The sequence below is a fragment of the Oncorhynchus keta genome, chromosome 27 (genome assembly GCF_023373465.1).
Source record: "Oncorhynchus keta strain PuntledgeMale-10-30-2019 chromosome 27, Oket_V2, whole genome shotgun sequence".
In the NCBI taxonomy this organism is placed as follows: Eukaryota; Metazoa; Chordata; class Actinopteri; order Salmoniformes; family Salmonidae; genus Oncorhynchus; species Oncorhynchus keta.
In genome coordinates, this window is record NC_068447.1 from 9,831,242 (window position 1) to 9,854,548 (window position 23,307).

Sequence of the window (23,307 nt, forward strand, 5' to 3'; positions counted from 1 at the left end):
CCTCTAACCACTCGGCTACAATGGGCCTCAGGATCTTGTCACAGTATCTCTGTGCATTCAAAATGCCATTGTTAAAATGTAATTGTGTTCGCTTTCTGTAGCGTATGCCTGCCCATACCATTATATTGTTAAAGGAGAAATGCTCACTAACAGGGATGTAAACTTTTTGTGCATATGGAACATTTCTGGGATCTTTTATTTCAGCTCATGAAACATGGGACCAACACTTTACATGTTGTGTTTATATTTATGTTCAGTGTACATCTGTTCAAAATGAGTTTGTATGTAGATTTTTTTTGTAAAAAAATAAATAATAATTTCAGTCATTGCTTGTTTGACTTCAAGCAGGTTGTTAAAAAAACAGATACAATCTCCTTCATATCATCATTCATACATTGAAAAATCTGATCAAATCTCCTTCATATCGTCATTCATACATTGAAAAATCTGACATATTTTGTCTTTACTCTTACAAGAAATTGCAGATCATCATGTTACATTTGATGTAGGCTAGAATGACAACATGATAAGCACAATATGATTTTATTCATTCATTTTATTCAACACAACCTTTCAGTCATTGCACTTACAAGCATTTATAAGAAAATATCAAAAAAGCATTTGGTTAAGAAATGCATTATTCATATGAAAACACATATCCTGTATTCAACATTCAATGTCTGTGCAGTCAACTGTTACCTCAGTGCACAAATTATTCAGCCATGTTAGACAAATGATGACAGTGGCCTACATAGAAATAACCCCACAAAAAAAACATGCAAGCAACATCTAATTTTACTTGTGTAAAAATGTCACATCACATCACATTATTCCCTTGTGTTGCCTACATATAGATATAGTATAGAGGATTGACAAACAAGTATGCTAGTCTCCGATAAAATAAATTAAGACCCTTACCACATAGGCAAAAAATAGTTTTATAAGTGAATTATTCTAGATTATACTGTTGCACTCCAGTGCTTATTCAGTGAAGTATAGTTTCAATCGTCTATGGCAGAATATAAATGGCCTTTTCCAATATATGAACTGGGCATAGACATAGGAAATTCACAATAAAAAAGGCTAAACTTTGGCTAGTTTTTTTTATTTCTGGCCACTCATATATTTAAATAAAGTAAAATTCTGAAACCCATATCACAGTCAGCCATGTCATGAATCACTGTAATTAATTTGTTAGGTCATCATTCATAAAGCTACAGTAAAATGCCATATTTCATAAGGAACCATCTAAAAACATGTTTTTCTCTGTTGGTTAGTCTGTAGGCTACTCTATACAGGTACATGGAAGTATGAGAGGATGCTATGTATCTGCCTGGATCTTTCTGATTGGCTCAAGGCTGTTGCTGGTACTGGCTCTCTGTTGCAGTGTAGAAATCCTCCAGGACGCTCTGAAGATACTCAAAGGTGGGCCGGTCCTCGGGCTTGTTCTTCCAGCACTCCAACATGACGTCATAGAGCTCCTGGGGACAGCTGTCGGTGCGCTGCATTCGGTAGCCTCTCTCCAGGGAGCGGATCACTTCTGGGTTCGTCATCCCTAGATGACAGAGCCAGCACAAAAGCACACAACATTATAGGGTCGAGACTGTGAAGTTTACACTTTATTCATTTCATTCATCATTCAATGAACATACAGTACAGTACAAGTACAAGTACAGCAGAGGGCATGTTCTCATTCAGGTCCTCAGACCTGGATATGGTGTGCGTCCATAGCTGATGATCTCTGTCAGTAGGATGCCAAAGGACCAGACGTCTGATTTGATGGTGAAGGAGCCGTAGTTGATTGCCTCTGGGGCCGTCCACTTGATGGGGAACTTTGCTCCTGTTAGGGAACAACATTAGTGCTTTCTTACTGTATGTCTGCTGCCCCCTGCTGTCACTGAAAAGATATTACAGCAGCTTGTCTCAACATTGTGTTTTCTATTCAAACCACGTCACTCATTCACACTTCCCTCTGACACAATGATATCTGTCCCTCTGATACAGCAGTTCCTTGTTCCAACTCTGACTTCCCTTGTTCTCTAATTCTAATTCCAAACCACTGTACTCTACCGTACTATTATTGGTTAACTCAGCTGTCATGTCACAGTTAGTTGAACCCCCCCTTTATGTGACACAGATACTTGTTCACCAAGGGGATACTGCTAGATGCTGATCTTACCCTCCCTGGCTGTGTACTCATTGTCCTCAATGATTCGGGCGAGGCCAAAGTCAGCGATCTTGCACACCAGAGCCTTGGACACCAGTATGTTGGCAGCTCGCAGGTCCCGGTGAATATAGTTCCTCTGCTCAATGTAGGCCATACCTTCTGCAATCTGTGGACAAAGACATGGTTGGATGTCCTCAGACAATAGGAAAGCAGAAGCAGGAGAATGGGTGCTTCAAGTAATTCATGTCCCAAGTGCTCTCAATGATTTATTGTGAAATATATCTATTGTTTTCAAGTATAGTTTCTAAAGCCTCCCTGTAGGTTCCGCTACGGGACAATAAAATAATCAGTCATTAAAACTTAAAATAATGATAATGATAGCTATAGTAATAAAGATAAAGGACTTTCAATTTGCCAATCGTGTCATTTACGACCACTGATTACTCTGATATCAACTCAACTGGGACTACCATCAGGCTTTACCTTTCACCTCTCATCCCCTCTCTGTCTCTCTGCCCCCCCCCCCTCTCTCTCTCTTTGCCCTCCCCCCCTCTCTCAAACTGACTGACGTATTCAATCCACATCGCTAAAGTTCATCTCTATAAAGCTATTGAAATTTAAAGGCAATGAGGAAGTACAGTTCCCGCTCAGCCCAGTCAAAACTGTTTGCTGCTCTGGCCCCCCAATGGTGGAACAAACTCCCTCACGACGCCAGGACAGCGGAGTCAATCACCACCTTCCGGAGACACCTGAAACCCCACCTCTTTAAGGAATACCTAGGATAGGATAAGTAATCCTTCTCACCCCCCTTTAAGATTTAGATGCACTATTGTAAAGTGACTATTCTACTGGATGTCATAAGGTGAATGCACCAATTTGTAAGTCGCTCTGGATAAGAGCGTCTGCTAAATGACTTAAATGTAAATGTAATGTAAATGTTTTGGCCTTCATGGAGACTGCATTCACGGTAAACACTGGATATATGTCAGCTCAATCTCAAATGACCTTTACATTTCTATCGCAACTAGATAAGCCTTATCTGTGTACCAATCTCAGTGGAATAATTGAACATAACTAAATCTCTCATAGTAGATTTAAATCTGAGCAGACCAATCTGTCTTCCTGTTCCCTTCTCTTTTAATGATCCTCTCTCTCTCTTTTTGTAACTCGACTCCTCATATTCCATTTCAATACCTTTTCATTGTGTTTCATTCTCACACCTCACCTCACCTCACCTCACTACATACAGCAGATGGCATAAACATGCCCATGTGTTATTCTCACACCTCACCTCACCTCACTACATACAGCAGATGGCATAAACATGCCCATGTGTTATTCTCACACCTCACCTCACCTCACTCCATACAGCAGATGGCATAAACATGCCCATGTGTTATTCTCACACCTCACCTCACCTCACTACATACAGCAGATGGCATAAACATGCCCATGTGTTATTCTCACACCTCACCTCACCTCACTACATACAGCAGATGGCATAAACATGCCCATGTGTTATTCTCACACCTCACCTCACCTCACCACATACAGCAGATGGCATAAACATGCCCATGTGTTATTCTCACACCTCACCTCACCTCACTACATACAGCAGATGGCATAAACATGCCCATGTGTTATTCTCACACCTCACCTCACCTCACTACATACAGCAGATGGCATAAACATGCCCATGTGTTATTCTCACACCTCACCTCACCTCACTACATACAGCAGATGGCATAAACATGCCCATGTGTTCACAAGTTCTGCTTTTCTGTTCATAACTTCCTCATTGCCTCTCGATATCTGTAGCAACAGGTGTACAACTGGAAATAGTGTATGATCAGGTTTCAAACTGAAATGTTCGATTGTGTTGCGTCTTAATACTGTCTAAATAATTTCACATCACAATATTGTAGAACAGCAAACATTGGCATGAATAATTTGGTTTACAAACACATTCTGCCACACACCTTCTTCTGCCAAGCTAAAGACAGGATTTGAATATTGAAATGCTGCCCACAATAGGAAAAACATGTACTCCAGAACAAAGGCATGAAACAGAATAGTATTCAAATGAGTGGCTTGTTATTGTCAGTAACTGGGTATAACAAGATCAAAGCATCCTCCCTTTTCTTTGGTTATCTTTTCCCTTCTACCACAGTAGAAGACTGGGAGAATATAAAACCATACAATTTCGGAGAGATAAAAATCCAGACTGATAGTTTAAGTTTGACATAACTGAATCTCACCTGAGCTGAAAAATCAATGAGTTTGGGGAGCTGAACACGGTTCCCTTCATCACTCTTCAAGAAGTCCAGCAAACTACCTAAACACACACACACGCACGCACGCACGCACGCACGCACGCGCACACACACACACACACACACACACACACACACACACACACACACACACACACACACACACACACACACACACACACACACACACACACACACACACACACACACACACACAAACACAGAAATGCACGCACAAAAAACAGTCAGTGACAGAAATACACTGACGTGTGGTTATGTGAATGTAAACAAAATGTCAAACTGTGGTGTACACACACCCTTTTCCATGTATTCTGTGATGATGTAGATTGGTTCCTCTTTGGTAACCACAGCATTCAGACGGACCAGCTTGTCGTGCTGCAGGGCCTTCATCAGGTTGGCCTCGTCCAGGAAAGCCTCCACCGACATGGTGCCAGGCTTCATAGTCTTCACTGCCACCTTGGTGTGCTTGTTGTATGTAGCTACAGCAAAAGACACAAAGACAAACCACATTACCTATGTTACCTCAGTTCAATGCTCCACAAAGCAAGAATGTTTTCAGACTACATATACAACTCCTGAGTGGCACAGTGGTCTAGGGCACTGCATCTCAGTGCAAGAGGTGTCACTACAGTCCCTGGTTTGAATCCAGGCTGTATCACATCTGGCTGTGATTGGGAGTCCCAAAGGGCGGTGCACAATTGGCCCAGCGTTGTCCCGGGTAGGCCGTCATTGTAAATAAGAATTTGTTCTTAACTGAATTGCATAGTTTAAAAAAGTTTTTTAAAAACAACATAAAAAGTCATACTGATCTCCCAGTATTAGTCCAAACATAACCTTCTCAGAATGACAGAATAGAAGCTTTAAATGACATGGAGCTCACCCATCCAGACTTCTCCGAACTGGCCAGCCCCGAGCCTCCTGTCCAGTTTGAGGGACTCCCGAGGAATCTCCCAGGCATCCTTCTCCCAGGGCTTCTGGGGCTTGGGACTGAGACAGGGGCTGGTCAAGGCCTGGCACAGACCATCTCCCAGCTCTGTTGTAATAACAAACACATCCAGTATGACATCCACACACAAAGCTCTGAATCATACAGGACATGAAATACATTCAGTATTATTGAACTGTACATAACACACATGAATAATAATATAATAATAAACCCATAGGAAGTCAGTACTGCTGGAGGCCAAATACACAATGTGTCCATATTCAGAACAGGCAGCCAGCAGAGGGGGCTGTTATCTCCAACATCAACTTTAGTAGCAGTTGACACTAGTGCCTTCAAATTCAAGTCTGGACCTCAGAGCAGGTTTCACTCTTCTGCCTCTAATCGGAGACTGATTTAGACCTGGGACACCAGGTGCAAGTAATGATTCATGTAGAGCAGAAAACCAGCAGTACTCCGGACCTCGTAGGGCAGTGTTTATTCATCTGGGTCCTGGGGACCTCAAGGGTGAACCTTTTGGACGTTTTCCCTAGCATTACACGCCCGATTCAAATAATCAAAGCTTGATGATTTGTTGATTATTTGAATCAGCTGTGTAGTGCGAGGGCAAAAACTAAAATGTGCACACCTTGGGGTCCCCAGGACCAGGATTGGGAAACACTGTCTTAGGTTAATAAGATTGAAATAGCCCTTCTCTAGTGTGTTGTGGAAGGCCGTGACACTCACTTTTATAGTGGCTGACCAGTTCCTGCAGAGTGGTGAAGGTGATGCGTGGGGAGATGTAGAAGCCACCGTTGTCCAGCGTACGGATCTTGTAATGCTTGACTGTGTCTCCTGATTGGGAATCACTGTCCCTCACAGATAGGGAGTAACTGCCTATAGCAGGAAGGAGACACGGCTTGCTAAAGTCTAAAAGGGCGCTTGTATAATGTACATGTATAAGAGCTTTTGAACTTGCTCACCCTTGGTGGTCTCACTGTCACGGATCATAAACGATCCCATTTTGTTTCCTGATGCCAGAAGCTGCCTCTCTGCATCTTTCCTGCTCACTCCTTTAAAGAACCACCTGAAGGAGGGGAAAGTCATATCAGACTGGTTCCTTTGAGCAGCACTACTCACAAACTACTCACACAGTACACTGGAGAACATTTTATGTGCCCCCTACCGATTGTGTTTTTATTGTTTGTTTATTTGCGTGGTTTGTAACTTATTTTTTTCGACTTATTTTATACATAATGTTGCCACTCTCTTATGACTGAAAATAACTTCTGGACATCAGGACCGTGATAACTCTCCACGGACTAGCCAGAACCCATTTTTTCCTTTAACGAGTCTGACGAGGCAGACCCGAATGATATACTGCTTTCTCAGGAACAGGCCCAGATCCCTGTGATTTGTGTGAAGAGGAGGTGGAGAAAAAGGGTCCAGAGGGTGGGCTGCCTTCTGAGAATTAGTAGGCGATCAAATAAACCCCCACTTCCTTCCATTCTGCTAGCAAACGTGCAATCTTCGGAGAATAAAATAGATGACCTACACGGATGATTAAACTACCATCTGGACATTAAAAACTGTAACATCTTATGCTTCGCGGAGTCGTGGCTGAACAACGACACTATCAACATAGAGCTGGCTGATTACACGCTATACCGGCAGGATAGAACAGCGGCGTCTGGAAAGACAAGGGGCGGCGGACTCTGTCTTTTTGTAAATAACAGCTGGTGCATGATATCTAAGGAAGTCTCGATCTATTGCTCGCCTGAGGTAGAGTATCTCATGATAAGCTGTAGACCACACCATCTACCTAGAGAGTTTTCATATGTATTTTTAGCTCTTTTTTACGTGGCAGTCAGAGGCTGGCACTAAGACAGCATTGAATGAGCTGTATTCTGCCAAAAACAAACAAGAAAACGCTCACCGAGAGGCGGCGCTCCTAGTAGCCAGGGACTTTAATGCAGGGAAACTTAAATCTGTTTTACCAAATTTCTATCAGCATGTTAAATGTGAAACCAGAAGGGAAAAAACTCTAGACCACCTTTGCTCCTCACACAGAGATGCTTACAAAGCTCTCCCTCGCCCTCCATTTGGCAAATCTGACCATAATTCTATCCTCCCAATTCCTGCGTACAAGCAAAAATTAAAGCAGGAAGCACCAGTGACTCGCTCAATACGAAAGTAGTCAGATGAACCAGATGCTAAGCTTCAGGACTGTTTTGCTAGCACAGGAATATGTTCCAGGATTCCTCTGATGGCATTGAGGAGTACACCACATCAGTCATTGGTTTCATCAATAAGTGCATTGTTGATGTCATCTCCACAGTGACCATACGTACATACCCCAACCAGAAGCCATGGATAACAGGAAACATCCACACTAAAGGAGCGGCACTCGAACCCGGAAGCTTATAAGAAATCCCGCTATGCCCTCGGACAAACCATCAAACAGGCAAAGCGTCAATACAGGACTAAGATCATATCGTAATACTCTGACACTCGTTGGATGTGGCAGGGCTTGCAAACCCTTACAGACTACAAAGGGAAGCACCGCTGAGAGCTGCCCAGTGACACAAGCCTACCAGATGAGCTAAACTACTTCTATGCTCGCTTCGAGGCAAATAACACTGAAACATGCATGAGAGCACCAGCTATTCTGGAAGACTGCATGATCAAGCTATCCGCAGCCGATGTGAATAAGACCTTTAAACAGGTCAACATTCACAAGGCCGCAGGGCCAGATGGATAACCAGGATGTGTACTGCGAGCATTCACTGACCAACTGGCAAGTGTCTTCACTGACATTTTCAACCTCTCCCTGTCTGAGTCTGTAATACCAACATTTTTTTAGCAGACCACCATAGTCCCTGTGCTCTAGAACACTAAGGTAACGTGCCTAAATGACTACCGACCCGTAGCACTCATATCTGCAGCCATGAAATGCTTCGAAAGGCTGGTCATGGCTCACGTCAACACCATTATCTCACAAACCGCCCCAACACATCCACAGATGATGAAATCTCTATTGCACTCTATTGCACGCCCTTTCCCACCTGGACAAAAGGAACACCTAGGTGAGAATGTTATTCATTGACTACAGCTCAGAGTTCAACACAATAGTGCCCTCAAAGCTCATCACTAAGCTAAGGACCCTGGGACTAAACACCTCCCTGTGCAACTGGATCCTGGACTTCCTGACGTGCCGCCCCGTGTGTGCTCAGTCCCCCCCTGAACTCCCTGTTCACTCATGACTGCACAGCCAGGCACTACTCCAACACCATCATTACGTTTGCAGATGAGACAACAGTGGTAGGCCTGATCACCGACAACGATGAGACAGCCTATAGGAGGAGGTCAGAGACCTGGTCGTGTGGTGCTAGGACAACAACCTCTCCCTCAACTGGTGCCAGGACAACAACCTCTCCCTCAACGTGATCAAGACAAAGGAGATGATTGTGGACTACAGGAAAAAGAGGACCAAGCACGTCCCCATTCTCATCGATGGGGCTGCAGTGTAGCAGGTTGAGAGCTTCAAGTTCCTTGGTGTCCACATCACCAACAAAATAACATGGTCCAAGCATACCAAGACAGTTGTGAAGAGGGCACGACAAAACCTATTCCCCCTCAGGAGAATAGGTTTTGGCATGGGTCCTCAGATCCTCAAAAGGTTCTACAGCTGCACCATCGAGAGCATCCTGACTGGTTGCATCACTGCCTGGTATGGCAACTGCTCGGCCTCTGACCGCAAGGCGCTACAGAGGGTAGTGCGACCGGCCCAGTACATCACTGGGGCCAAGCTTCCTGCCTTCCAGGACCTCTATACCAGGCGGTGTCAGAGGAAGGCCCTAAAAATTGTCAAAGACTCCAGCCACCCTAGCAATAGACTGTTCTCTCTGCTACCGCACGGCAAGCAGTACGGGAGCGCCGTCTAGGTCCAAGAGGCTTCTGAACAGCTTCTACCCCCAAGCCATAAGACTCCTGAACACCTTGTCAAATGGCTACCCAGACTATTTGCGTGACCCCCCCCCCCCCACTCCTCTTTTACACCGCTACTACTCTCTTCTGTTATCATCATCTGCATAGTCACTTTAATAACTCTACCTACATGTACATATCACCTCAACTAACCGGTGCCACTGCACATTGACTCTGTAAATAGTCTCACTATTGTTATTTTACTGCTGCTCTTTAATTACTTTTAGATCTTTTTCTCATCCATATTTTTTTTTTAAACTGCATTGTTGGTTAAGGGCTTGTTCGTAAGTAAGCATTTCACTGTAAGGTACACCTGCTGTATTCAGCACATTGTGAAGTTTGATTTAATTTGCTTGATTTGAACATACTTACTCTTCGGTTTCAAGGCTGTCTATGGCTACATAGTTACTGGGGATGAATCCTTCCTGGCCTGTGCTGATTGACTGGGCTCTCCACCATTCTCCAGACCTACAGAAAGAGAGAGAGAGACGAGAGAGAGATAGAGGGAGAGACAGACAGACAGACAGACAGACAGACAGACAGACAGACAGACAGACAGACAGACAGACAGACAGACAGACAGACAGACAGACAGACAGACAGACAGACAGACAGACAGACAGACAGACAGACAGACAGACAGACAGACAGACAGATAGTGAGAGGTGGGGGAATATGTATTATATGTATTGTATACAGTGCTCTGTATGGGGTATGAATGCTTCATGTTTATGTATAATTGTCAGAGACACTCACTCCTGTAAGATTTTAAGCTTGTCTCCCTTCTTGAAGCCCAGGTCTCCATCATTTATACCCTCATAGTCATACAGTGCGATAGCAATGCTCTCAGGACCTGGAGGGGGAGGGGCAGAGAATGTAAGCGTGTGTGTGTGTGTGTGTGTGTGTGTGTGTGTGTGTGTGTGTGTGTGTGTGTGTGTGTGTGTGTGTGTGTGTGTGTGTGTATAAAAATACAAATAAATTAAATGCATGCACACATATGACAAAGAGAGACTTTGTGTTTGTGGGTGCCATCAAGTGCAATTCTTACAGGTTTAAAAACAACAATAGGTCACTTCCTGTCTGGCTGCTTTACTGGTATAGCAGTGGAGAGATCATCTGCTGTCTCGTGTGGTGAAACTCTGAGTGGGGGCTATCTCAAACTACACGCTCTCCCCCTCTTTCACTTTCATATGTGGCCTCAGCCATAAGTCTAGAACTACATGACAACAAACAGTTTGCCAGTTTACGCTGACAGTATGTCGTGTCACTGCTGGACATACGGTGTGATAAGCTGAGCACTGGGATAGTTCCTACATCACAAATTCAAGTGAGCAACTGTAACGTTGCTGTGTCGTACTCACCATCAGAGGGGACTGTAGGGCCAGTGGAGATGGTTCTATTCTGTGAAAGACAGAAAGAGATTGAAGTCGAGGAGAACCATAGGAAACGTAGTTGGGAGAAAGTGAACAAAACGGAGAAGAAAATGACTGGTCAAATGACAGATGAAGTAAAAGTGAGATAGAACGGACAGAAAACAGAAAGAGAGGAGAGACACCTTCCCCTGAAAATATTTTAATTTTAAAACAACATCCTTGCCTTTGTTGCACTAACGCTCACACTTGTCTTTTCTCACGAGCACTGACTTTGCTGAGTTGCTTTATTGAGGAAAACATTTCCTTACAATGACCTGTGATATGTGGTTGTCCTCACCTAGCTATGGACGCATTAACCAGTAAGTCGCTCTGGATCAGAGGGACTCTGCAAATGACTAAAATGTACATGCAAATTCAAGGTCTTGTTCAAACAATGATCACAAAATGAATTTCTGCATTCATTGGATGTTACTTCCCCTTCCTCATTCAGAATTTCAGCGCTTACAGTCGCTTTACTGTAAACACACAGGAAGTGTTGACCACCCTAGACACTCAAGGAAACCGACTTACAGATCAGTCACTTACTAGTTAGAACATGAGTTATATGGGTAATGCACCTCACATATCAATACTCTGTGCATAGTCATATTGTAGGGAGGCTAACACGTTACTTTTCACTATGTTGTCTCAGTGACAATGATAAATATAACTCATTAGAATTTCCCTTTTCAATGACCATGTCCCCTACTGATCTTTCATCGATTTCTCATCACCATCCTTATCGTCATCGTCACCATCACCACCATCATCATCACCACCATCATCACCACCATCACCACCATATCACCATCATCACCATCATCACCATCATCATCACCACCATCATCATCATCACCACCATCATCATCATCACCCTCATCATGCCCAGGTTTTCACTCACAGCCTTGGTCCCAGTGGTGGGGTCTTTGACATAGTGGGCTGGCTGAGTCCGGCTCAGAGTGTCATCATTCACTCCTTTGCTGCTGGGATCCTGCTGCTCCTTGGACCCCACGCAGCCCATGGTGGAAGAACCTAACAATTTGTTATTTCAGAAAATATCAGTCAGAATACAATGTCATTTACTGTAAGCTACTGTTTACATCCTAAGAGCAACTGTTTTCCCACACAAGTCTACACAGCTTTTTGGAAACAAAACAATTCTAGAAGTCTTCCGAATCACCAGAGCGACACCAAACTAGCAACACCCAGCCACGCCTTTGGGACAGCAGAGGAACTAAATGACTACCGACTCGTAGCATGAAGAACTCTTTGTTTTCAAATAAAACAGTAACTTAGTAGCATTGTAGGGGGAGTCAATATGGTCTGTGGGTGGAGTCAATATGGTCTGTGGGTGGAGTCAATATAGTCTGTGGGTGGAGTCAATATGGTCTGTGTAAAATATTTTAAAAAGGGACATTAGAGAGAGGGGGAATTATTCTGATTGAACAGAGCTTTGTCTGTGTGAGAGATACAGGACTGTCATTTTCTGGTTCATCTGTGTTAACATAAACAGAGGAACTGGAGTATTCAAAGAGTAAGAGTAGGAGAGAGAGGCAGAGAGATTGAGAGCTAGAGAGACCTTTAAGTTACAGTGGGAATAGACCTTCACCACAGTGTAACCGGTGAGAAAAGGCTAGCTACTATAGTTAGTGGTGGGCGCTAGTAGCGTTTCAATCCGTGATGTCAATCACTCTAAGACCTTGAAGTAGCTTGAGGCTTTCGTGGAGCGATAGGTAGCGATGCTAAGTGGGAGGCAGTTATTGATGTGTTTAGAGGGTTGCTGGTTCGATCCCAGGTTTGGGCAAGGAGAGGGATGGAAACAACACTGTGATATTAGCATGGATGAGTGAGTGTATGATGTTGACACCTTATAGGATAGATCTGGCATGAATTACTTCACTCTGACTAAGGCAAAGTACTAACACAAATGTTCATAGAACACTTTCTAAATTCTACTTCTAAAACTGATGAGAGAAGGAAGTGATGTTTATCAGAGAGAGAAAGCATCTGAGAGCTATTACTGTAACCTAACAGAAGAAAATGTGACTGAAGTCGTCATAGAGGTTATTTTCTCGTAGAGAGCTGATCTCGGATCATGTCTCCCCGTGTCCATATAATCATATTCATTATGATCTAAAAGGGAAAACTGACCCTAGATCAGTACTCTGAGACACTTTGTGAATATGGGCTCTGAACACATTTTACTGCACTCAGTCTTTTAGGATGTGGAGGATTGCTGCTGGATGACAGCCATATATCTCATGACATAGTCATGGAGAATGTTTCTCTTTAAACAGTCACGCAAAGCTACCAATTGGCTAATTCATCCGCCTCTCCTCTCCCTTGGTAACTATTCCTCAGGGTGTTGGCTGTAAATGAGCACGTGTTCTTCGTCAACTTAACTGGTCAAATACACATGGCTGTATCTATCGGCATACAACCACTTGATCAAAAATAATGGTGTAAATATTCACTTCCCTTTTCCATTTAAATGGTGTTCCTCTTCGCTTGATCTGTTAGCTTTTACAGGGAGGATAAGTTCAAGTTTAACTTCCAGCAAACCTGTTTATGCTTTACACAGTTTTCATTTCCACAGTTCATAGGCAGATAATGCAAATCCCCAAAAACTGATTCGTGAAGATGCTGGAGACAAAATGAAAACTGATTTCCTATTCTCAAAAAATGTTTCACTTACATAGTACACTCAAACACCACCACCACAAAAAAAATAAAATAAATAAAACACAGAATGTGTATGGTTATTGTGAATGGAAAAGGTTCAGATTATCCTTACGCCCAATGTTGCCAAATTACAGGTAGCCTATAGGAAGCCACACCCCTGAATCTCAGGAGAAGACATTTCTTCTTGAGTGTCAGCCCGCCCAGTAGTCCAAGGCTTCTCATCCGTTTACAAACCTCCTCAAACTCATATCGATCAATTCGTCCTCCATTAATCTAATAAAGCCATGACATACATGGCATGCACTTCCTGTACATAGGAAGTTAACTGGAGGTGAAGCCCAGACCGTACAAGCTTATCCTTATCCTCTCCATCCATCTCTCCGGCAGTCTCTTGAACAAATCAGCCCCTAATAGCACCTCCAACCATCCTCCTCAGGTCTCTGGGAGTGTCTGTCTGTTTGCCTGTCTGTCTCCAACACTCCATATTGCCCACGGATGTAAATCTAGTGAGCTGTGGAAGCCCTGCATCATGTGTGCCTCTGGGCCTAACTGCTATCATGGCATCTGACGCAGGGCAGGCGGCGGGTGTTTGAAACTGGGATTGGACACCATGTGAAAAGGAAAAACTGCACTGCTAAACCTCCCCTGCTCACCTCGCACGCACACACACTGCAATGCCATGTCCCCAAGCACCATACACACAGGACGCTTTGCATTGGGAGGATTTGTCTCTGCAATTAGGAGAGTGGCAGTATGGCGTGAAGTTCTCTGATAGGCTTCTCCAACATGAAGTATTGACTTCCTGTTTCCTGAAGTAGAAACTAGAGACACACTTGACCTGATGAAACACTGATAGAACTATAGGAACTATTGTCAGCATAAATGTGAGGAAATGTGAGGCTTTCCAGCACAAGTTGATGCAATCATAATGTGCTATAAAGCAAATTGGGTCTTAAATATAGAGTAGATTGACTCATCAGATATCCATGCAAGATTAGCATTGATACAAAATAGTAGGTTAATCAATTATTATGGTGTTTACTTAGTTTTAAAAAATGCACCATTACTACACTCTTAGAATAAAATATCCTAAAGGGGTTCTTCCGCTGTTCCCATAGGAGAACCCTTTGAGGAACCCCTTTTGGTTCCAAGTAAAACCGTTTTGTTTCCAGGTAGAAACTTTTTAGAGTTCCATGTAGAACTCTTTACACAAAGGGTTCTACATGGAAACAAAAAGAGTTCTACCTGGAACCAAAAAGGGTTCTCCTATGGGGGAGAGCCGAATAACCCCTTTCAAACCCATTTTTTCCTAAGATTGAGTTTTCCCTCAATAAATAGATTTACAAGCCATGGATAGGTGTTGCATCTGTGAATATACAATTTGAATATCGTATTCGGTGTTGAGTCCGTAGGATAAGAAATAACTTTTGGTTCCTCTTTACATTAGCCTAGGCAAAAAGAAGCGAAAGACAGAGGGCTCAGCAAAATGGAAAAGAAATAAACTACGTCTCAACATTTCTGAGCTAAAATGGACAGACAGTAAAGACTTAATATATATATATATATTAATTTAAAAAAAATGAAGAAACAGTTAAAATACATTTCACCTTTACCACCGTTTATGTGAACATCATAATTCTGTAGTTTCTCAACTATCATCAGTGTAGGAATTACATACATAAACCAATAGCAAACACCGTAATATAGTCTACATAATAACACGGTCATAAATCCCTTTAATGCGCAATTTTCATAATACCGCTGAATGACCCAGATGGGAACCGTTTAAGAAAACATCCAACATCCATCTGTTCGTCGTCTTATTTAAGAAATGCATATTGTCTATGAAAATATCAGTGAGTAGGTTATACATATTCACCTTCGTGGTCTAGAAGAAAAAACACGAGATGGAATCACCTCGTTCCAACCAGCTGTATAATCCTTGGCCGCTGTATGGCCAAATGGTATTCTAACCTTGAATTACTTGTATTCTTTAGAAAGCACTTATTTGTATTTAATTTTATGTCCGCTCCTCCATCCCGACTCGTGATAACAATTCCGATAGAAAGTCCCGTTTTAGTTGTATACGAGGAAGTTAGTGCGTCGGCTCGCATCTAACTGTAGATGAGGAACTTCCTCTCTGACTCTTGGCACTGGCACTGTCACATCAATGAAGACACGGATATCTTTGAGGGCAGTTTTTTTTCTTCTTTTTTTTTTTTACTCTTCCGGTAAGTAGCGGAGTAAGTAAGCCTAGAGATGGTCTGAATATGCACAGTTAAAAATACAAATACACGCTATCTTTCTTGAAAATAAATTCAATTTAAAATATACTGTAGCCTCTATGAAACTATTTATGTGCTTTGAATTGTAAAAGTTGTCTTGATTATTAAAGTAACTCATACATTACTGCAGCTTGTTTTGGTACGCGCTGTAAGAAAGTGGACATAAACTGCTGTATCAATTCTCAATAACCTTAATCTTTGTAAACAAACAAAAAAGGGTTATATATGCTGAAATGAGATCCCGAATTATATGCGGACAGTGTTTTATTAGCCTTTAGCCCTAACAGCATGCTTAACTGTAGTCTCACAGACAACATCCCACAGTCATTGAGGGCATGGATGGAGCAGAGTGGTGGGGGCCCATCCGGCAAGGTCAGGATATAAAAAATAAAAAAAATCCTCCGGCTCTTGAACTAATCCTTAATCAAATGTCAGGATTAAAGACCAATGTCCTCTGATCCACAGCTTGATAAAGAGAGGGAAAAGCAGGGTCTTAGATGGGGCTCTGGCCTCAGAAATGTACGAGTGAATGCTCATACTCATCTGATCATCTCCATCAACACTTCCTGCTTTCTCAATGCTATCAGATCTGCTTCAACTCCCTGATCACACACCATCTCTTCCACTACCCTTTAATGTACGGATCTGTTGTTCTTTATACTTTATACAATAAAACAGCTTAATACAGATTTTAGCTGACGAAACACAACTTAACCTTAACTAAATGTTGGGATTGCTGAAGGGCCTGGACTGCTTGAGTAAGTCTGGTCATTGTTTAAACGATATCCCTTTCTAACCTGACAAAGACCTACACTACTGACTGTTCTCACTTCACTTTTATCTCAAAGATCTACACTACTGACTGTTCTCACTTCACTTTTATCTCAAAGACCTACACTACTGACTGTTCTCACTTCACTTTTATCTCAAAGACCTACACTACTATCTGTTCTCACTTCACTTTTATCTCAAAGATCTACACTACTATCTGTTCTCACTTCACTTTTATCTCAAAGATCTACACTACTGACTGTTCTCACTTCACTTTTATCTCAAAGATCTACACTACTATCTGTTCTCACTTCACTTTTATCTCAAAGACCTACACTACTGACTGTTCTCACTTCACTTTTATCTCAAAGACCTACACTACTGACTGTTCTCACTTCACTTTTATCTCAAAGATCTACACTACTGACTGTTCTCACCTCACTTTTATCTCAAAGACCTACACTACTGACTGTTCTCACTTCACTTTTATCTCTTCTATCTTTCACTCACATCAAATCAAATGTTATTTGTCACATGCGGCCGAATACAACAGGTTGTAGACCTTACCGTGAAATGCTTACTTACAAGCCCTTAAACAACAATGTAGTTCAAGAAATAGAGTTAAAGAAAATATTTACTAAATAAACTAAGGTAAAAAAAACGAAAAAAACAATAAAATAACAAGGCTATATACAGGGGGTACTTGTCCCCAGTCAGTGTTCGGGGGTACAGTCATTTGTACATACAGTGCCTTGCGAAAGTATTCGGCCCCCTTGAACTTTACGACCTTTTGCCACATTTCAGGCTTCAAACATGAAGATATAAAACTGTATTTTTTTGTGAAGAATTAACAACAAGTGGGACACAATCATGAAGTGGAACGACATTTATTGGATATTTCAAACTTTTTTAACAAATCAAAAGCTGAAAAATTGGGCGTGCAAAATTATTCAGCCCCCTTAAGTTAATACTTTGTAGCACCACCTTTTGCTGCGATTACAGCTGTAAGTCGCTTGGGGTATGTCTCTATCAGTTTTGCACATCGAGAGACTGAAATGTTTTCCCATTCCTCCTTGCAAAACAGCTCGAGCTCAGTGAGGTTGGATGGAGAGCATTTGTGAACAGCAGTTTTCAGGTTCTTTCCACAGATTCTCGATTGGATTCAGGTCTGGACTTTGACTTGGCCATTCTAACACCTGGATATGTTAATTTTTGAACCATTCCATTGTAGATTTTGCTTTATGTTTTGGATCATTGTCTTGTTGGAAGACAAATCTCCGTCCCAGTCTCAGGTCTTTTGCAGACTCCATCAGGTTTTCTTCCAGAATGGTCCTGTATTTGGCTCCATCCATCTTCCCATCAATTTTAACCATCTTCCCTGTCCCTGCTGAAGAAAAGCAGGCCCAAACCATGATGCTGACACCACCATGTTTGACAGTGGGGATGGTGTGTTCAGGGTGATGAGCTGCATTGCTTTTACGCCAAACATAACGTTTTGCATTGTTGCCAAAAAGTTCAATTTTGGTTTCATCTGACCAGAGCACCTTCTTCCACATGTTTGGTGTGTCTCCCAGGTGGCTTGTGGCAAACTTTAAACAACACTTTTTATGAATATCTTTAAGAAATGGCTTTCTTCTTGCCACTCTTCCATAAAGGCCAGATTTGTGCAATATACGACTGATTGTTGTCCTATGGACAGAGTCTCCCACCTCAGCTGTTGATCTCTGCAGTTCATCCAGAGTGATCATGGGCCTCTTGGCTGCATCTCTGATCAGTCTTCTCCTTGTATGAGCTGAAAGTTTAGAGGGACGGCCAGGTCTTGGTAGATTTGCAGTGGTCTGATACTCCTTCCATTTCAATATTATCGCTTGCACAGTGCTCCTTGGGATGTTTAAATCTTGGGAAATCTTTTTGTATCCAAATCCGGCTTTAAACTTCTTCACAACAGTATCTCGGACCTGCCTGGTGTGTTCCTTGTTCTTCATGATGCTCTCTGCGCTTTTAACGGACCTCTGAGACTATCACAGTGCAGGTGCATTTATATGAAGACTTGATTACACACAGGTGGATTGTATTTATCATCATTAGTCATTTAGGTCATCATTGGATCATTCAGAGATCCTCACTGAACTTCTGGAGAGAGTTTGCTGCACTGAAAGTAAAGGGGCTGAATAATTGTGCACGCCCAATTTTTCAGTTTTTGATTTGTTAAAAAAGTTTGAAATATCCAATAAATGTCGTTCCACTTCATGATTGTGTCCCACTTGTTGTTGATTCTTCACAAAAAAATACAGTTTTATATCTTTATGTTTGAAGCCTTAAATGTGGCAAAGGTCGCAAAGTTCAAGGGGGCCGAATACTTTTGCAAGGCACTGTATAGGAAGGGATAAAGTGACAATGCATAGATAACAACGAGTAGCAGCAGTGTAAAAACAAGAGGGTGGGGGGCATTTGATTAATCTTTCGGGTGGCCATTTGATTAATTGTTCAGCAGTCTTATGGCTTGGGGGTAGAAGCTGTTGAGGAGTCTTTGAACTCAGACTTGGTGCTCCGGTACCGCTTGTCATGCGGTAGCAGAGAGAACAGTCTATGACTTGGGTAAGTGGAGTCTTTGACAATTTGGGCCTTCCTCTGACACCGCCTAGTATATAGGTCCTGGATGGCAGGAAGCTTGGCCCCTGTGATGTACTCTGCCGTTCCCACTACCCTCTGTAGTGCCTTGCGGTCGGATTCCAAGCAGTTGCAGCCGGTAAGGATGCTCTCAATGGTGCAGCTGTAGAACCTTTTGAGGATCTGGGAACCCATGCCAAATAATGTTAGAGCCAAGACAGTCAACACTGTCTTGGTGTGTTTGGACCATGATGTGTGTGATATGTGTAGGTGATGTGGACACCAAGGAACTTGAAACTCTCGACCCGTTCCACTACAACCCTGTCTATGTGAATGTGGGTGTGTTCGTCCCTCCTTTTCCTGTAGTCCACGATCAGCTCCTTTGTCTTGCTCACTGCCAGGTCTCTGATCTCGTTCAGCCACGACTCGGTGAAACATAAAATATTATAGTTCTTAATCTCCAGTTGGTAGGATAGTCTCGGACGGAGATCATCCAGTTTATTCTCCAGTGATTGCACATTGGCCAATAGTACGGATGGTAGAGGTGTGTTACCCACTCACCGACGAATTCTCACAAGGCACCCTGATCTCCACCCCCTGTATTTCCGTCTTTTCTTCAAGCGAATGATGGGGATTTGTGCCTGGTCCCAGAGAATGATGGGGATTTGGGCCTGGTCTCAGAGAAGCAGTATATCCTTCGCGCCAGACTCCTTAAAGAAAAATCTTCATCCAGTTTGAGGTGAGTAATCGCTGTTCTGATGTCCAGAAGCTAATTTCAGTCATAAGAGATGGTAGCAGCAACATTATGTACAAAACAAGTTACAAACAATGTGAAAAAACACTTTCTCTCTCCTATAGCTTTCTCTTCTTGATCTTCATCTCCCTCCCCCTTCCTCTTGACTCTTTATAGTCTCACTATAACACATCTACTTACAGACATTCCTGCTAGGATGAGGATGGTAACAGAGAGATTTAAAACGGGTCAGTACTGTCCACGTGATAGTAAGACAACGGCTCTGCACTGTCCACTTGATAGTAACACAATGACTCTTTTCTTCCAATACAGAAGCTGCTAGCCAGCGTGGGCCCTCCATATGCAAATCAGACTGGAGAACGAGGAACTTCACCTGTGTGATACAGATATACCTTTAATAGTTACTCACGCAATTATGCGTGCGGCTGCCTGTATACAAATCAAGTAACGCCAAAGGTGAACTTTGGGATCACAGAGGAGGGAACGTGGGCTGGTTGAGAAACACCAGGGGTAATCTTGGATGACTATGATCTCTGATCTCCTTGTTTATGGGGTATAGTAAAGCCCTACAGTTGTGTATCTATAATTCTACAGTAGCAGTCAAAGGTTTGGACACACCTACTCATTAAAGGGTTTTTCTTTATTTTTACTATCTTCTACATTGTAGAATAATAGTGAAGACGTCAAAACTATGAAATAACACATATGGAATCATGTAGTAACCAAAAAATTGTTAAACAAATCAAAATATATTTTATATTTTGGATTCTTCAAAGTAGCCTTAGCCTTGATGACAGTTTTTCACACATTCTCTCAACCAGCTTCATGAGGAAGTCACCTGGAAGTTTGGACACAATTAACAGGTGTGTCTTGTTAAAAGTGAATTTGTGGAATTTCTTTCCTTCTTAATGCATTTGAGCCAATCAGTTGTGTTGTGACGAGGTAGGGGTGGTGTATAGAAGATGAGTCCAAATGTTAGATTTTTGGTTCTAACCGCCGTGTCTATGTGAGACGCAAAGTAGGTGAACGGATGATCTCTGCATGTGTGGTTCCTACCGTGAAGCATGGAGGAGGAGGTGTGATGGTGCTTTGCTGGTGACAGTGTTGGTGATTTATTCAGATCTCAAGGCATGGCAATATGCCATCCCATCTGGTTTGCGCTTAGTGGGAGAATCAATTGTTGTTCAGCTGGACAATGACCCAACACACCTCCAGGCTGTGTAATGGCTATATGACCAAGAAGGAGAATGATGGAGTGCTGCGTCAGATGACCTGGCCTCCACAATCACCTGACCTCAACCCAATTGAGATGGGGTTTTTTACCTTTATTTAACCAGGCAAGTCAGTTAAGAACAAATTCTTATTTTCAATGACGGCCTAGGAACAGTGGGTTTTCTGCCTGTTCAGGGGCAGAACCACTTGTACCTTGTCAGCTCAGGGGTTTGCAACGTTCCGGTTACTAGTCCAACGCTCTAACCACGAGGCTACCCTGCCGCCCCGGCAGGTCCACAGATAACAGTGGATGTCAGAGCAAAAACCAAGCTATGAGGTTGAAGGAATTGTCCGTAGAGCTCCGAGACAGGATTGTGTCGAGGCACAGATCTGGGGAAGGGTACCAAAGAATGTCTGCAGCATTGAAGGTCCCCAAGAACACAGAGGCCTCCACCATTCTTAAATGTAAGAAGTTTGGAACCACCAAGACTCTTTCTAGAGCCGCCCAGCCAAACTGAGCAAATGGGGGAGAAGGGTCTTGGTCAGGGAGGTGACCAAGAACCAGATGGTCACTCTGATAGAACTCCAGAGTTCCTCTGTGGAGATGGGAGAACATTCCAGAAGGACAACCATCTCTGTAGCACTCGTTCCAATCAGGCCTTTATGGTAGAGTGACTAGACTGAAGCCACTCCTCAGTAAAAGGCACATGACAGCCCTCTTGGAGTTTGCCAAAAGGCACCTAAAGACTCTCAGACCACGAAAAACAAGATTCTCTAGACTGATGAAACATAGATTTAACTATTTGGCCTGTATGCCAAGCGTCACATCTAGAGGAAACCTGGCACCACCCCTACGGTGAAGTAAGGTGGTGGCAGCATTATGCTGTGGGGATGTTGTTCAGCTGGCAGGAAGACTGGTAGACTAGTCAGGATCGAGGCAAAGATGAATGGAGCAAAAGTACAGAGAGATCCTTGACAAAAATCTGCTCCAGAGCACTCAGGGCCTCCAACGGGGGCGAAGGTTCACCTTCCAACAGGAACCTAAGCACGCAAATCAAACCAAATCAATTTATATTGGTCCCATACACATGGTTAGCAGATGTTAATGTGAGTGTAGCAAAATGCTTGTGCTTCTAGTTCCGACCATGCAGTAATATCTAACAAGTAACCTAACAATTTCACAACAACTACCTCATACACACAAGTGTAAAGGAATGAATAAGAATATGTACATGTAAATATATGGATGAGCGATGGCCGAACGTCATAGGCAAGATGCAGTATATGGTATAGAGTACAGTCTATACATATGAGATGAGTAATGTAGGGTGTGTAAACATTATATAAAGTGACATTGTTTAAAGTGACGAGTGATACATTTATTAGATTCAACTTTTAATTATTAAAGTGGCTAGAGATTTGAGTCAGTCACTCAATGTTAGTGATCGCTGTTTAACAGTCTGATGGCCTTGAGATAGAAGCTGTTTTTCAGTCTCTCGGTCCCAGCTTTGATGCATCTGTACTGACCTCGCCTTCTGGATGATAGCGGGGTGAACAGGCAGTGGCTCGGGTGGTTGTTGTCAACCACCCAGAGCCAAGACAACGCAGGAGTGGCTTCGGGACAAGTCTCTGAATGTCCTTGAGTGGTCCAGCCAGAACCCGGACTTGAACCCGATCGAACATCTCTGGAGAGACGTGAAAATAGCTGTGCAGCAACGCTCCCCATCCAACCTGACAGAGCTTGAGAGGGTCTGTAGAGAGGAATGGGAGAAACTCCCCAAATACAGGTATGCCAAGCTTGTAGCCTCATACCCAAGATTAATTGAGGCTGTAATCGCTGCCAAGGTGCTTCAACAAGGTATTGAGGCTCTGAAGACTATCTGCCAAGGTGCTTCAACAAGGTATTGAGGCTCTGAAGACTATCTGCCAAGGTGCTTCAACAAGGTATTGAGGCTCTGAATACTATCTGCCAAGGTGTGGAAAAGGTCAAGGGGTCTGAATACTTTTCGAAGGCAGTGTATTGATTTCAAAAGAACTTCAGTGATAGATGATGGAATAGTAATAATTCTCACAGAGTTCCATCTGTGCGTTCACTGTGGTTTTGACTTCCTGTGACTGGGCTGGGGTGATCACAGCAGAATCCGAGGTGTTTCCACATGATAATATAATAATAATATAATATATGCCATTTAGCAGACGCTTTTATCC

The 23,307-nt window shown here is 42.9% G+C and overlaps 1 protein-coding gene and 1 long non-coding RNA gene across 2 annotated transcripts; both read right to left on the reverse strand.

Moving 5' to 3' along the window:
* Positions 1-538: 538 nt before the first annotated feature.
* LOC118376471 (tyrosine-protein kinase HCK) lies at positions 539-15,639 on the reverse strand. The gene is made up of 13 exons (XM_035763186.2): positions 15,347-15,639; positions 11,687-11,817; positions 10,735-10,774; positions 10,130-10,226; positions 9,746-9,841; positions 6,370-6,473; positions 6,134-6,283; positions 5,342-5,494; positions 4,758-4,940; positions 4,426-4,502; positions 2,180-2,333; positions 1,709-1,840; positions 539-1,555 (listed from the first exon to the last, which is right to left on the reverse strand). Exons 2-13 carry the CDS (start codon positions 11,804-11,806, stop codon positions 1,353-1,355), a joined length of 1,509 nt encoding a protein of 502 aa, XP_035619079.1. The 5' UTR covers positions 11,807-11,817; positions 15,347-15,639; the 3' UTR covers positions 539-1,352.
* LOC127912427 (uncharacterized) lies at positions 2,977-4,419 on the reverse strand. The gene is made up of 3 exons (XR_008082546.1): positions 3,759-4,419; positions 3,576-3,697; positions 2,977-3,514 (listed from the first exon to the last, which is right to left on the reverse strand). It is a non-coding gene; the product is annotated as an uncharacterized LOC127912427 (long non-coding RNA).
* Positions 15,640-23,307: the final 7,668 nt, after the last annotated feature.

What these genes read in the sequence shown, in the direction of transcription:
- LOC118376471 (XM_035763186.2), bottom strand. Translation starts at nt 11,806, where the DNA reads ATGGGCTGCGTGGGGTCCAAGGAGCAGCAGGATCCCAGCAGCAAAGGA. An exon ending in CACAGAATACATGGAAAAGG is followed by an intron (nt 4,503 to 4,757) that starts GTGTGTGTACAC and finishes GTGTGTGTTTAG; the next exon opens with GTAGTTTGCTGGACTTCTTG. An exon ending in TCATTGATTTTTCAGCTCAG is followed by an intron (nt 2,334 to 4,425) that starts GTGAGATTCAGT and finishes CTTTGTCCACAG; the next exon opens with ATTGCAGAAGGTATGGCCTA.